This window comes from Erythrolamprus reginae, chromosome 2 (genome assembly GCF_031021105.1).
Source record: "Erythrolamprus reginae isolate rEryReg1 chromosome 2, rEryReg1.hap1, whole genome shotgun sequence".
In the NCBI taxonomy this organism is placed as follows: domain Eukaryota; kingdom Metazoa; phylum Chordata; class Lepidosauria; order Squamata; family Dipsadidae; genus Erythrolamprus; species Erythrolamprus reginae.
In genome coordinates this window covers 296,396,715-296,413,465 of record NC_091951.1, presented here as the reverse complement: position 1 = coordinate 296,413,465, position 16,751 = coordinate 296,396,715, and the positions used below count along the sequence as shown (strand labels likewise).

Here is a 16,751-nt window from a genome sequence, read left to right as displayed (position 1 = left end):
CATTCTCTACATCTTTCTGTTTCAACTGCACCTATTCAACAATATTCCCTTATGCTGAAGTTAATCCAAGGGCATAAACTTACAAAAGCAATAAAAGGTCAAGTGTATAAGCCTCTTCCCTAGGTAATATGTTGATGTTTTCTTAGACCCATGCAAATTAACTTTATTAGTGCAGATCCAAATGGGAAACTTCCCACCTGGCTTGGTTTGACTTGCACACTTCTTTTCTACTATCTTTATTTTCCAGATGATTACAAACATGATATGGATTTTTCCAGAAAGAACTTAATAAATATATGTAGCAAAAATAGTTTTTAGCAACAATACAGTATGTGCATCATTAACTTTAGTGACATATATTATCTCCTTTTACATGGAACATAAGCATATATAGACCACAGTTTCTGTCCTTGTTATTTATACTAATGGGATTTAAGTTTCAGCAAGATGCTGTGATGCCCAGCTAGGGACCAGCACTTAGCTGCCTAGCTCAAAAGTTAGCAGAATTAGGCCTGGTTAGGATGATTTCAGGAATTTAAGAGTTGCATTTTAGATTGGGAAGCTCTGGGCAGAGCTGGGGCTAGCAAGAGTGTGCTGGAAATACCTGTTTCCCCAAAAACAAGACAGCGTCTTATATTAATTTTTGCTCCCAAAGATGTGCTATGTCTTATTTTCAGGGGATGTCTTATTTTTTTTCAATGAAGAAAAAATGCAGCTTAGAGGGAACAGTGTTGCCGATGCGTGTTTTATATCGTATGCATCTTTCTGATCCGTTCCAAGAATTGACATGTCACCCCCAAATCAGGCTTGGCCTTATTTTCAGGACATGTCGTATTTTTGGGGAAACACGATACTAGGTACATTCGTAAATGTTAGACCAGGATTTTTAATCATAGTTTATTAAACTGTTTTTCCTTATATATCTGTTTACAGTCAAATGTCTGAATTTCTGTGTATCTTATAAAGAATCCTACTTTAGCTTTTTGTGACAACTAGGCCAGTGCATTTGAGAAAAAGAAATATTTGTATATAAGATGCGACTGCCCACTTGCTTTCTTTCATAGGCATACATTGTTCCCCCATTTTGCTGCTGTATGTTTTGAAAGTTAAAAAAAAAAGCTAAAAACCATGGAAAGCCTACAGAATGAATGGCATTCAAGGGCCAAGTAAAATCTAATGGCACCATAAACTAAAACACATCAAAGAACACAATAGAGTCCTTTTTAAACTTTTATTTTAGAAACTGAGCAAGCATCATCTGGGATTGCTCACATGAAACACCATCACTATAAAAACCCATTACAGGATTGAAGATCAGTGAACCAGAGAGCGCCAATGGGGAAGAGGAAAATTTCCTTTCTCTGCTTTAATACCAGTTATTTGATTATATCTCTCAAGTAATATTGTAGGAGGAGAGCCAGTCTGCATTAGCAAAAATTCAGTATTCTTGTAGCACCTTTTCTAAATAGCAGATTTTATTAAAAACCACAGACTTTTTATGAGCTGCGCTCACTGCATATATTTGGTGAGCCACAGTTCAAGAAAGCTTAGGCCTTTTTAAAAAATGTGTTAGAAAAAGTGCTATCACTTTCCAGCATGATGATGTTCAATAACTTTGGGCAAAGGGTTCATTTTTCGGTGATTAAAGAGAATGGCTACGTCAATGTACATATACTAAACCAGATATTGCAAGTTACAACCAATTTGTACTTCACGCAGAAAATCAGTTTCCAGCACTGTCATCTCACTTTATTCTTTGCAACATTATAAGTAATTGGAGAAGGTCTGTGTAGAAAGAGATACACAGCAATACACATGACTAATTAATCATTATTCCTTGTATATATATATACAAAACTACACACACCAAATCACTATCATTACACTTTGATATTAAACTGTGCTATAGCAAGAACTAGTCAAACATGAAATGAAATTTGTACACACAGCTGCTGCATGCACAAATGGCGTAATATTCAGAGCCTGGGGCATATTTTCTTTTGAAAATTACATGAAAGGCAAATAAGACATTACTGAAAAATCTTTCTGCTTAGAAACTGTATAAGCTTTAGATGCCATCTACCAAAGTGACGTTAAATAAAAATGCTTACTTCCAATACAGAAAACTGCAAAAACAGCAAGCAATCTTACAATACATTCTTTTAATAAACGCAAAAAGGTTTACAAGGCAACATTATTCAAATTACTGTATCACAGTCCCCAGACACATCACACTGTATAAAGGTAGTGATAAGGAGAAATGTCTTCCAGTTAATTGCTTTAAATGCCCTTCTTCTCATCGCCCAGTAAATTTATTGCCGCTTTTTTAACTAAAAGAAGGAAAGAAATCCATTATTTTTAACAATATTATAACAAAGTAACTCAGAGTTATTGTTACATTTACATGAGTATAAACACTAAATTATGTTCAACTCCTATGGGACAATGACATTTGCATATAGTAATAAAGAACTAGGAGTAGAAATAATGAAGAGAGAGAGTGGAATGGAGTAGTCAACATACTTCATGTCTAACTAAAATGGAATTATTCCATCCTTTAATACAGAATGTTGTACTATACTGTATTATTAAACCACTTACAAGTATTCAACATGGTGTAATCAATATAAATTATAAAAGATAATTATATTTGCATATTTGATTAATGTATTTAAGTACTTTTTTTGGCTGCTACCAATTGGAAAATGAATACATAGGATAAGAATCCCAATCTTCCTCCATGACAATTCTACTTTTTTCTGAAATTTCACTGTCTACAAAGTTCATTGCTGCAGACCTAATAGAGCAGTCATCCTCAACCTAGAGTTTCTGAAATAAACTTCTTAGCATGCCCAGCCTATGTGAATGAAATCATGTACATCTGGAGAAATAACGCTTTTAGAAAAGCTATTATGGAGACTTACCTTGGAAAAAAGGACCAATGATCAACATAGAGTAACAAATTCTGCACTCACATAGTTCAGAAACAGACATAGTTCCTCACATCATTTTATTCCTGATTAACTTCTTAAAATGATGTATTAATGCATAATTATCTACAAAATAGACTTGTTTGAAATTGGCCTTGCTTACCTTCCTTGGTAATGTTGTCTGTTGTCTCTCCAGCCTTTTCTTTAAACTCCTTCATTACGTTATCCAACTGAGCCTCATGCTTCAAGAAGATAGGGCGGATAATTCTGTGGTAAAGTAACTCTGCTCCATTTGAGGGACTTGGGGCCATACACCACACCAGAAAGCCACACTGTACAAACAGAAAGAGCAAATAAGCAGACTGTGATGCAGTGACCAGCAGTGGTATTTAAATATCAGTAATCCTAATCAGTAATGGGCTTCACTTACCTTCACTACCAGTTTGGAACTGTGAACGTGCACATGCTTGCTTTGCTCGTGCGTGCTTCTGCACATATGCAGAACTTTTTACACCTGCACAGATTGTCTGTGATGAAGTCCAGGCAGGTAGGCGGAACCTCCCGCCACCACCGCCACCGGTTCGCTTGAATCGAGGCCAATGGTAGCAACCTACCACTGATTCTAATGCTATAGTTTAGGCAGTTTCCTATACTGAAGTTCCCACTGTGCTAAATACATTAGCTTTAGCACTGCCTCCTCATCCCATCTACAATATGAAGATAATACAGTGGCACCTCTACATAAGAATGCCGCTACTTATGAATTTTCTAGATAAGAACTGAGTGTTCAAGATTTTTTTGCCTCTTTTCAAGAACCATTTTCCACCTGAACCTCCAAAACTGTAACTGGAAAAGGCAGGGGGAAGCCCCTGGGGATGTCTCTAGGAATCTCCTTGGAGGAAAAAGGGCCAGAAAAGGCGGGGAAAAGCCTCCATGGGGCTTCTCTAGGAATCTCCTGGGAGGAAACAGGGCTGGAAAAGGCGGGGAGAAGCCTCCGTGGGGCCTCTCTAGGAATCTCCTGGGAGGAAACAGGGCCTCTACTCTCCCTGTGGTTTCCCCAATCGCACACATTATTTGCTTTTACTTTGATTCCTGTGGGAAAAATTGCTTCTTCTTACAAACTTTTCTACTTAAGAACCTGGTCATGGAACGAATTAAGTTCGTAAGTAGAGGTACCACTGTAATATATACACAGAGACTATAACAATGTGAATAATTTTACATAATAAAGCAATACAAATATTGTATAGGTCCTGCAAACCCCTGTAAAAGCAGATACATAGGATTTTTTTTTTTAAAGGGAATCCAATCTAAAACTCTTAGATCTCCATCAGATAATAAACTGGAAATAAACCCTTAGCGTGATTAGTTTTTGCACTAATCTATAATCCTAAAGCAGTGATGGTGAACTTTTTTAGTTCATATGCCAAAAAGGTGTGTGTGCCTATGCTAGCGTGCATGCATGCTCACACCAATGCCCTCCCCCTGCACATACATACAATGCCCCCACATGCACACTCTCCCCCCCGCTGTTCCCCGCACATGCACATAGGCTTCACAACGGACTCCTCAAGCCTGGGGATGGCAAAAATGGCCAAGCAGGCCAACAGGAAGTTTGGAAATGAACTACTGGTTGGCCTGTTGGACTGTTTTTCGCCATCCCCCAGCTTCAGGAGGCTTCCCTGAAGCCTGGAGAGAGCAAAACGGTCCAATAAGCCAAAATGAAGTTAATTTCCAAACTTCCAGTTGGCCCGTTTGGCTGTTTTTCACTGTCCTCAAGCCTGTGGACAGTGAAAAACAGCCCAATGTGCCAACTGCAAGTTCAGAAATGAATTTCTGGTTGGCCCATTGGGCCATTTTTTGCCGTCCTCCGGCTTCAGGATGCTTCCCTGAACCCTAGAAAGAGCAAAAATGTCCCAAATGGCCAAAAATTAGCTGTCCAGGATGTGCATGCATGGTGGAGCTGACACACGGCAATGCCTCATGCGCCCTCCGATATGGCTCCACGTGACACCTGTGACACATGTCATAGGTTCACCATCACAATCCTACAGCATGAAGTGGCCTAGCTGGTGGAATATGCTGCCTGAGTTTATTCTCCAAAATAATAGTAGAAATTCTTGAAATTTGTCCTTGCATCTCCTCTTGCATTGGAGCATGGGGAAGAAAGATTTAGAAAATCAATGTACTCTGCTTATGACACATCTATTTATAAAAAAAACTTTAAAAATAATAATTTCTCCCTTAAATCATTTCTTGTGACTTGATAGACACAGCTGTGTGATTTCTTGGCAATAAAATAATAGTAGTTTGAACTGGTTTCTCCTAGGTATGTAAAATCTTCTAAACATAAAGTAGTAAAATAAGATCTATGCACGTTTCCCCAAATAGACAATTGCAAATATATTTTCCAAAACTGATGGATAGAAAGTGGCCTGTAAAGGAGTGGTCTTCAGGGACTGATTTCGGAAGAAAAAATGTCTTCCTCGGCCAAAGGGGAGATGGTTTCATGTCCAAACTAGATATGGAGATAAAGCTTTGCCCACTCACCCACCAATTGCATGGCCCAGTGTCTAATAGGCCACAATGTTTGTGGCTTGGTGGTTGAGGACCCCAATGTTGATGTTTTAAAGCAAATGATACTTAAATTTATTCTTTTATGCAAAGACATTTATGACAAAATGCTGTTATCCCATTGTTGTTTTGATATTATCGTTATTCCAGCCAATAGATTTTGGTTTAAGAAGAATCTTCCTATAAGAACCAAGACTTGATAAGTTTGGAAATTAAACCACAGTTGGAGATCAATTTCATTGTATAAATTAGAGCTACTTTATAAGCTAAGAATAAGCTACATTTCACTATAGTCATTCCACCATCCAGTCCTATATTTCACATTGTGATGCATGTTTCTTGAGAGGGATGTATATGCATACAGGGAGCAGAAAACTACAAACCTTCATCAAAAAGTAGAATGGGAACCAAGACAGAAAAATGTCAGAGAAGAATTCAGCTATGCTGAAGATCCCATACACAACCCAGTAGGTCAGCCACTGTGTATCATCCTCTTTGTTGGGGCTTTCGATGGCTTTGATGCTGAAAGAACAAATAATCGGGAGATAAGCCACATCAAACACGTGGAACATAAACCTGGCCAATTTTCTACTCCAAATAATCTATTCTTGGGCTGTGTGCTTTATAGTCATGTAACAATTGTGTGGCTCACTTAATGACCGCAGCAAAAATGGTAAAAACAAAAATGGGTCCGGTTATATAACAATTCACTTAACTGCATTGCAGAGCAGCTGAAATTCTGGTCACAACTGTGGTCGTAAGTTGAGGCCTATCTGTGTATAATTAAGTGTAAAACTGGTCAAATGCACTAGTCCAGAAGCAGACAAAGTTGGCTCTTCTATGACATGTGGACTTTAACTCCCAGAATTCCTGAGCTAGCATGATTGCCTCGGGAAATCTGGGAGTTGAAGTCCACAAGTCATAAAAGAGCCAACTTTGCCTACCCCTGCACTAATCAATTTCAATGTAATGAATAGATAAGCAATATTGATTTGATTATTTATTATGGAAGATTGATAGTGTTAAAGGGTATGCAGACTGATCTCTGAGTTTTCAAAGATACACATACACAGAGAAAACGTGGAGTTCTAGCAGATATCTAGATATTTATTTTCTTTATTGAAAATAAATAAAAATAAAGAAATATAAATAAAAAGATATATGGGAACATACCAGGCAAAAACCACCCCCAAAATGAGGAAGGCTTATTTTGCATCTATTTATACAACTACCTAAGTGCTGTAGAATGAGCAAACTGGAACTTACTAGTTGAGGGACAACTACGCTTACTTCATCAGAAGGGGAAGCTGAAATTGACAAATATAGGGGAAGTGGTAACCCTCTGCTTCTCCAAATGAAATACTAAATTCTGCTCTCAACTCCTCTGAATGATCCCTGGAGATAATATATAAAGCCCTTCATGGCACCGGACCAGATTACCTCAGGAACCGCCTTCCGCTGCACAAATCCCAGCGACAAGTTAGGTCCCACAGAGTGGATCTTCTCCGGGTCCCGTCAACTAAGCAATGTCGCCTGGTGGGACCCAGGGGAAGAGCCTTCTCTGTGGCGGCCCCGGCCCTCTGGAACCAACTCCTTCCAGAGATTAGAACTGCCCCCACCCTCCTTGCCTTTCATAAACAACTTAAAATCCATCTCTGCCGCCAGGCATGGGGGAATTGAGATCCTCTTTCCCCCTAGGCCTTTACAATTCTATGCATGGTATGTATGTATGTATGTTTGGTTTTTATATTAATGGGTTTTTAATCATCTCTAATACCAAATTACTATTGTACACTGTTTTATTGTCACTGTTAGCCGCCCCGAGTCTCCGGAGAGGGGCGGCATGCAAATCCAATCAATCAATCAATCAATCAATCAATCAATAAACAAAACAAAATAAATAAATAAAATAAATAAAATAAATAAATAATGTGTGTGTGAAAAAAGAGATAAGGATTCTGAAAGGAACATAGGAAATCTAGGCTAATGAATAGAGTAGAGTAGAGTAGAGTAGAGTAGAGTAGAGTAGAGTAGAGTAGAGTAGAATAGTGTTGAAAGGGACCCTGGAGGTCTTCTAGTCCTATCCCCTGCTTAGGCAGGAAACCCTATACCAGGAATGTCAAACTCAAAGTCTGGGGACCAGATTTGGCCTGTGGGGTGCTTAGATATGACCCACGAGGCTGCCCTGGTAACAGTGAAGGACTGGCCCATGGTACTTCTACCAGCTAAAACCATGCTAGGGAAGGCTGCATGTGGTCCTCCTGAGCTCTGTTTTTGCTGGAAGAGGGTTGCAGGAGGCTGTCACAGCCAAAAGCGAAGCTTGGGAGCCTGTTTTCTCTGGCATACCCCTCAGGCTTCCAAAGGCGCCCCACCACAAGTGACATTGAGCTGGAGATTGCCCCCCCCCATGGCCAAATACAACTCTGATGTGGCCCTCAATGAAATCAAGTTTGACACCCCTGCCCTATACTATTTCAGACAAATGGTTATCCAATCTCTTTTTTTAACAACTTCCAGTGTTGGAGCATTCACAACTTATGGAGGCATGCTGTTCCACTGGTTAATTGTTCTCTTTAGGTCTAGGCTGCTTCTTTCATTGATTAGTTTCCATCCATTGCTTCTTGTCCTGCCTTCAGGTGCTTTGGAGAATAGCTTGATTCCCTCTTCTTTGCGGCAATCTCTGAGATATTGGAACACTGCTATCATGTCACCTTTGGTCCTTCTTTTCATTAAATTAGACATACCCAATTGCAGCAACTGTTCTTTGTATGTTTTAGCCTACGATCCCCTAATCATCAATCACAGAACAATGATTGGCTGAGAAAAGACCATAATAATAGAGGTTGGCCTGTACCTTTCCACACTTCTGAAAAACATCAATAGTAACCTGAGTTTCCCTGCAAGTTGAGTGGTAAAGCGTAATAGATTTCACACACCTTGAGGCTGTCCTTGGTTAATAGAGGAATAATACGGGAAATGCTTGTTTCATGTTACTACTGGAATAACAGTTTAACTCTGCTTCCCTCATGGGTTGGATACAAGACAACAGCAATCTCAAGTACGCAAGAGAGGAAATTGTACTATCAAGGCATGACATATTGTGGCCAACAGTGATGGCAACAAGATTAGATTAGATTTATTGGATTTATATGCCGCCCCTCTCCGCAAACTCGGGGCGGCATATAAAGATATAAATTGGAGGGTGGTGGGTTTTTTTTACTTTTCCCCCCTTTATATTTTGAAAACTTTAGCCAGCCCAGCAATATAATTATTTCATTTCAGGAAAGTATCATCCACATTTTGAGTTCATCCAAGAACTTCCTCTCTTTAAAAAAAATGAATATAATAAGTTCTCTGCATGAAATCACAAGAGCAGAAAATAATACCTGAGGAAGAAATAGCATATGAAGGACTGTTAACATTAATCTTTTTTAAAGTGAAAAGAATTTTTAATCAAGAACAAGAGCTGTTTAGTATAGTCAAACTTTGAATGTAAGTGTCTATGGAGATTCTCTGTCATCCAGGTCATGTTGTCCCAAATGTGCTTTTTCAAAAGGCAACTGGAAGTCTCTCTCCCCCACCCCACCACCATGAGGACGTTTTGCTTTCCATTCAAGAAGCTTCTTGGAGGAAAAGGAAATAATCTTCAAGTTAAAAAATATGTCCATTTGCCTTTTGAACAAGCACTTTTAAGACCTTGAATGTAAGACACTACAGTATTTCAGACTAAGTCTCTTCCAGCCCAATCAGAGATGTTAGCAACTAAATATGAGACAGCAACACTCTTATTTACCAATCTCCTGACCTTGTCTAATTAAATGGTGATTATGCTTACCTTAATTTCTGAGATGCTGGGCAAAAAAACATCTCGATAAATGCTACCTATTCATGTAGCTATAAGCTATCGTCCTCCTTTTAACAGATTTATGATGCCTATAAAAAATTCTGAGAGCTATGCAACGTTTCAGATTAAATTCTCACAGTTGCTTCAGAGCAAATCGAAATGCTGATATAACACCTGCCTGTAATGTTTTAAAGCAGGATCTTTTCTCAAGGTTACACAGCTGTTCACCAAGCAGCCTTCATGACTATATAATTACATAAACAATCTGAATTATATTTTGGAACTTTGGAGGAAAATTAGCAACGGTAACAGCAAAAACTGATCCAGAGATATTTGCATTCAATTTGCATTCAAAGTCAGATTAAAATTGTATGAACAGTCTATATGCTGTATCACATTTTGCTTATTTTAATATGTGTAATATTTTGCATATAAAAAACCCAATGGTTATCCATTTTTTCCATTCTACCCAGACGTTATTTGCATGTCATGCATGCTGCATTTCTTCACCATTTGTCCTCACTGCTGTGATACTTGAGATTACTGTTCTATGTTTATCCATCTAGAAAAACAATTTCAACAGAGACTTGTCTTCCCAAGCTGCATTATATCCTTTCTGGGAGCATCAATGTTTATTAAGTCATAAAGAACTCCAATGGATTCTATTGGAGATTCACCCCTTCTATTTGTATGCAATTTTTACTGACTCATTTCTGCTATGTTCTTACACTAATGAGTTAAATGTTTAATGGTTATACCACCTTTTACAGGAAACATGCATTTCCAACCACAAAATACAGAAGTTATGGTATTAAACTCTGAACAGAACTTAAATATATCTAAGGGAGGCACCATGGTAAGTGCAAACTTTTCAAACAGTTTTGAAGCCGATTTGAAACGCTGCTGTGAGTTCATCAGTGTTTTATCAAAGTATTACAAAACAGGTCTATGAAACAAAAGAAATTAAGCTGTAAGCTGGGAGGAAGAAAGCAGATAGTTGATTTCCATAGGTATGAATTGGCAACATTGAGAAGTATTGCATTAAAAGTATGGATTAGCTAATCATATAATGAATAAATCAAACATAAAGGTCATTAAATGGTAAACATGTGCATGAGAGAACTTGTATTCAATAAAGTAACAGATCTGATCCACGTGACAAAGTAAGCAACATTGTGGTTAAGTGAAACTGATTGTCCATATTGAGATCATAAAGCAAAATTGGTTAAGCCATAAATGTACTCCAATTATCTGATCCAGCCAATGTTGTCTTAACGCTAAAGCAGCTGTTGTTCTCCCAGAAAACAATATGCGTTGCAAGAATAATCTATGTTTTTCTGTCAGGTCTGGGCTATCTTCCATTCTTTGAAGTTTTGTTTATAAAGGAGCTAAGAAGGAATGCACACTTGCAGGTTTTCCGGGAAACATTATTATAATCAAAATGGAGGTTAGCAAAATACAATGCAGTGGTGACATAATAAAATATAGAGGTGGCCTTTAAACACATTTGGCAAGAATGATATGAAATACAGTACTCCATTAAGATCATTTCTTCATTGAAAGGTGACTTTATGTGATGTATTTCCAGATATTTATCTTTGTTATCAGCAGCAGGAGTGGACATTTAAAACTGACTGCAGTACTGCACGCAGAATAATTTAATCTGTTATTTGTGCTATTTAATCAATTTAAATCTATTATCCTTATAGCAGAAGAATATACAGTGGAACCTCTACTTAGGAACGCCTCTACTTAAGAACTTTTCTAGATAAGAACCGGGTGTTCGAGATTTTTTTCTGCCTCTTCTTAAGAACCATTTTCTACTTAAGAACCAGAGCCTGGAAAAATTTCACAGGAAATTTGAGAACAGCACAAAGGCTCACCCAGTTTCCTGCCATTCCCTGGCCATCTCGGGCTTTTCTGGGCTGTCAGAGAAGTCTTTCGGTAGCGCTTAAGGAGGCTTTGGCAGTCCAGAGTGAACGAAGCATTTTCCTTTCTCTGGGCGCTTGGAGAGGGAATAAACCTCTGCCAGCACCCAGAGAAAAGAAACACTCCCTTCTCTCTGGGCAGCCAAGGAGTCACCACAGTGAAGAAAAGGCACCAGCTACAAAGCAAGTGAATGAGAGAAGTGGGGAGCCCTTCAGCATGGGAAGGAAGAGGCAGCAGGTAGCAGCATCAGCCGCCAGTGTATGGAAGGCAGTGCATGGGAGGCAGCCACACACTGGGTGTATTGGAGGCGCTTGCTCCTCCTCGCCGCCTCAGAGTCCCTCTTTTTTTTTTAAGCCTTAAAGTTTTGGATTTTTTGATTCCCCTCACTTCACCTTCTTCTTTTGGCAGCAACTCTCGTCCTTCTCTTCTTCCTCCTCCTCCTCCTCCCACCCAAATTCTGAGTTTTTGTTTCTTTTCTAATGGGTTTGCACACATTATTTGCTTTTACATTGATTCCTATGGGAAAATTTGCTTCTTCTTAAGAACGTTTCTACTTAAGAACCTGGTCAGGGAACGAAGTAAGTTTTTAAGTAGAGGCGCCACTGTAGATATATATATACAGGGACTCATACACTATCCAGCTTTTCTTTTACCATCACAAAATGCAGCAAATCTCCTATGTTCTTCTGAGCTGAAAATCTGGATCATCAATAGATGACAACAAAGACATAAAACTCGTAACTAGTCCTACTTAGAACTTAATCCTTTTAAAACAGGCAGTATAGATTATATATGATTCAAATATCTCACCATTTCTAACTACTGCTGAAGGCTGCAGTCATTTAGAAACTTAAAAGAAATATAGGTCCCCAAAGAAATGAACCAAAACTAGAAATACTAGTTTTAGTCCTTGGGTGGGATTCATACATGCAAATATATGCTGGACAATATTCAAAGCTGAATATTTTTCAACCATCTTAGAAATAGCACAAAACGGTTGAAAACCTCTGCCTCTAATGTCTGATATGAACCAGCAGTTTCAAATGCTAAGTTCTTATACCATACCACAGCGGTAAACAATAGATATCCTCACATGAAACCACCCTGAGGTTTCCTTTACTACAGGATTCCTTATACTTAAGTAACTGAAACAGAATCTGAAATTGTTTCTCTTCACTAACTAGAGCAGCCTACCAGCACATCCTAACCCACTTCACTAAAGACATACATTTTCCAATCCACCCAGAAAAATCACAGCATGATTAGTTGTAGTTTTAACGGTAATTCCAAATCAGCAGCAACCTTAAGTCTTGTTCCCTCTGAGTACATGTAGATTCCTTAGTAAGAGTTCTAACTTTGGTTTTAACTTTGTAGCAACATGCAAAGGACTACAATCAGGCCTGCAATTCAGTCTTCCCACTCCCAATGTCTAAAATGCCACTGGCATTGCTATTTCAAAAGCAATCTGGCAACTGCCTGGGAATAAAAGCCCAGTTCTCACAGTGTAATGGTTTGCAAACTATTGGCAACCAAATGGATGGGAAATAATATTATCTTTCACCCGTAACCAACTCCCAGCACATAGCAAGAGAAGGGTTAGCTGCCAGCATACTTACGAGATATATGCAGGATAACCAAATCCGATCAGGTTGCACAGCAATGATGCTCCATAGCCAATAACCAGGTAGATACCCAGCAGACCAATAATGGCTGAAAGAAAAAGTAGAAAGTCAGTCCATCAATCAGGACGAAGACTTACTATGACAGGTGGGAAACATGATAGGGGTCTTGTTACATATACCTCTTTTAAAGAGAAAAAGCAGAGAGAAAACGGAAAAATATTTCCATAGGGCCAAACTTTCAGCTCACTCACTCATACCAAAAGTTACATTCAGGGTGAAGTCAGCTTACCATTTACTTACAGGGTTCAGATAGAAGACATAGGAAAGGGTGGGGACAAAACAGGAATTAAGGAACTAAACTGTAAAGGGATACATGCCAGATGAGAGAGGAAATCAAGCCAGTTACTACCCATTGGAGTAACTCTTCTCCCTCTCCATTATTTATCTACAGATATGATTTTCCTAAAATTACTGAGGGGAATTCTGTTTCCTGAGGATCTGATCCCAATTATACTTCCAAGACCTTTCCCCCACACAAGAAGGCTTAGGAGTTGCCCTGAAGATCTGTTAAGGGAAGGGAGGAATCTCGTAACCGAAATGCTGTAACCGGAGGCCTGCCAGCCAGGCTACTATTTCATCAACCAATAACCTCAGGAGCTTTGGCCAGTATTTTTCCCAACTACCCTCCCAAAATTTCCTGCAAGAATTTCAATAAAAACGGATGAAAGAGGTAGGTGCCGAGGAAACCCAGAAGCTTCAAGTACAGACAGTTCTCAACTTAGAGCAACTTATTTAGTGACCGTTGGAGGTTATAATGGGGCTGGAAAAAGTGACTTGTGGTGAGTTTTTCACATTTATGACGGTTGCAGCATCCTCATGGTCACATATAGTTTATGTATGGTATGTTGTGTGCAGGTTCTTTTAAATCATGGGTTTTTAACTTTGTAATATTAGATTTGTATTGTATATTGTTTTCTATTGCTGCTGTGAGCCGCCCCGAGTCTGCGGAGAGGGGCGTCATACAAATTTAATTAATAATAATAATAATAATAATAATAATAATAATAATAATAATCAGGAGTGAAATTCTACTTGTAAGCCCTGGTTCTGGTGTATTGGTAATGGAGGTAGTGCGATGCTCCACCCATCCATCTGGATAGCCACCATTTTCTTTTCTTAAATCCTCCATACATGCGCAAAACCTACTGTGCATGCGCAGATGAAAAAGCACGTGTGATAGTGGTGCATACATGTGCAAAGTGAGTGTGTGCAAATCACGTGCTTCTGAACCGGTAGGGAAGGTAAGTTAGATTTCACCACCGGGTCACATGATTTATATTTGGATTGCTTGACAACTGATTCACATTAATGGGGGTTACATCGTCCCAGCATCATGTGATCACCTTTTACAAACATGCAAAGTCTACGAGGAAGCCAGATTCACTTATCAACCAGTTTACTAATTTAACAACTGCAGTGGTTCACTAAACAGATGTGGCAAGACAAATCGTAAAATGGGGCAAAGCTCACCGAAGAAATTTCTCACTCAGCAACATAAATTGGAGACTTCAGCTGGTTCAAAATGCAGCTGCACAAGCCATAGTGGATGAAATGTTATGAAGAATTGGAAATGTATATATGCAATTGATGTATAATAAAGTAATAAAAGGACTAGACTTAAGCTGCACATTAAATGTACTACTCTTAGAGTAGTTCAAATGTAAATAACGATATCAAAATGTAATTGATAAAGCAGAGTGCTTTATTTTTATTTTTCTCAATTTCACACCTTTTTCTTCTCTCTTACTCTTTTTCTTCTCTCTATTTCAATTGTGTGTACGCTGTGTTGTATTATATGTATTGTAGTTGTGTGGTTTTATATTTATATTTAATAAACTTTATATTAAAAAAAAAAAGATACAGCCGTATTACTCCAATGCTACATGAGCTGCACTGGCTACCAGTCAATCTCCGGACGCAATTCAAAATGTTGGTTATCACCTTTAAAGACCTACATGGTTCAAGGCCAGACTACTTACAGGACCGTCTCCTGCATCATACCTCTTAACAGCCAATAAGGTCCACAGGACTGGCCTTCTCAAGGTCCCATCCCACCAAACAGGGCCGCGGGGAAGGGCCTTCTCAGTGGCAGCTCCGAAACTTTGGAATCAACTGCCTCCAGACATCTGTACTATTCCCACCCTACTGGTCTTCCAGAAAGCCATTAAGACTTGGCTTTTCCAACAAGCCTGGAAGTAGGAATGATTGAGCTTTTGAATAGAATAGAATAGAACAGAATTATTTTATTGGCCAAGTGTGATTGGACACACAAGGAATTTGTCTTTGCTGCATATGCTCTCAGGTTACATAAAAAAAATATTGTCAAGAATCATGAGGTACAAAACTTAATGATTGTCATAGGGATCAAATAAGCAATGAAGAAAGAATCATTGATAAAAATCTTAAGGATACAAGCAATAGGAAATAGTATATGGGCAGACTAGATGGACCATGAGGTCTTTTTCTGCCGTCAATCTTCTATGTTTCGATGCCCCCATCTTGGCGCGGCAAGATGAAGGAGAGCAGTCATGCTCTCACTATCCCCCAAGGGTGCAGTAGGAGAACAAAACAAGCGGAGGAGAGGAGAGGAGAGGGAAGGCTGCGTACTTATTAAGACACCTTCCTAAGTGGGAAAGATCGCGTCAATCATTGCAGCATCTTAACAGACCCATCTTGTCCCTGGGCCCGTGGCCTGGAGAAAGGAGGGAGAAAGGCTTCGGAGCCGAGCCAAAGCCACATCTGCTAGCAATCCAAAGAAACGTCCCCTCCAAGGCGAGGCTGGTCCTCCAGAAAAGCCTCCATTCCTCTCCTCTCCCACCACCTACCACCATTAGAGACCTTCGAGGGCCGAATCCCTCCCGCAAGGCCGGCTGGGGAAACGGCGGATGACAAGCGCCAACAACTCACCGAGGGCGACGTAGGACCTGTTAACTCCGGTCTTGCTCTCGATTTTAGCCAGCACATCGGTCAGGCAGTTCTTCTCGTGCAGGAACTTGTCGAACCTCTCCCTCATGGACGCCGTCATTGCCGAAGATTCCCCCTTTGGCGCGGCTGTGGCTCTGGACTCCGGACTCGAGAGCTGATTTTTCCGGCCGGGTCGGGGCTTTTTTTTATGGCTTCGCCTTTCTTAAGCCAAGAGGCCGGCCTCTCTCGTCCGTCTTGTGAGGTGGAAGGCAGAGCGCGAGAGAGAAAGGCAGGAGGGCAACGTCACCGCCCGGGATCCGCGTGCGATGGCGTCAGCGCCGACACACGACCAGCCTAGCCGCCCCCTCCTGCCTCGGAGCTGCGATTTATGCCACACCCGGCAAATAATGCCCTTGCGCAAAAGACCGGCAAGCGGCCGTAAGGGGAACGCCGGGCGAAGCAGCGGCGTCCCTGGCCTGACTGAGGTTTTTGCCTTTTCTTTGCAGGCGCCGTCAGAAATGCCCGCGAGCTTTAGCCTCAGACGCACTCACGCCCTCGGGGGCTCCGGTGTTATGAGGGAGGCTCCTCAGGGCACGGAGGGGCTGGGGCAAAGTTGCTTTTTGTCGATGGAAAACGAGTCGGGTGTGTGTGTATGTGTGTTTACATAAGAACATAAGAAGAGCCATGCTGAATCAGGCCAAAGCCCATCGAGTCCAGCATTCTGTGTCACACAGTTGCCCCACCAATTGTCCATGAGGATCTTGAGGAGAAAGAGAAGGCAAAACCCTCCCTTTCCCTTGACCCCCTCCCCCGCAAGGAAATCCTGCCTGCCTCAACCAACAGAGGGGGCACTTGGACATCCCTTTCATACACTTGGCATCCATGAAT

At 40.2% G+C, this 16,751-nt stretch overlaps 1 protein-coding gene across 1 annotated transcript; it reads right to left on the bottom strand.

Annotated features, from left to right (window-relative positions):
• Positions 1-1,217: 1,217 nt before the first annotated feature.
• REEP5 (receptor accessory protein 5) lies at positions 1,218-16,418 on the bottom strand. Its single transcript, XM_070742899.1, has 5 exons — positions 15,867-16,418; positions 12,894-12,987; positions 5,888-6,026; positions 3,094-3,262; positions 1,218-2,330 (listed from the first exon to the last, which is right to left on the bottom strand). The coding sequence occupies exons 1-5, from the start codon at positions 15,982-15,984 to the stop codon at positions 2,281-2,283; spliced, it is 570 nt and encodes a 189-aa protein (XP_070599000.1). The 5' UTR covers positions 15,985-16,418; the 3' UTR covers positions 1,218-2,280.
• Between the last annotated feature and the right edge of the window lie 333 nt (positions 16,419-16,751).

Bases quoted from the DNA above. Each gene is read 5' to 3' on its own strand.
- REEP5 (XM_070742899.1), bottom strand. From the start codon at position 15,984: ATGACGGCGTCCATGAGGGAGAGGTTCGACAAGTTCCTGCACGAGAAG. The intron at 6,027-12,893 runs GTAAGTATGCTG...TTGTTCTTTCAG, and splicing joins GGTTATCCTGCATATATCTC to CATCAAAGCCATCGAAAGCC. The intron at 3,263-5,887 runs GTTTGTAGTTTT...CTGTTTGTACAG, and splicing joins CATTCTACTTTTTGATGAAG to TGTGGCTTTCTGGTGTGGTG.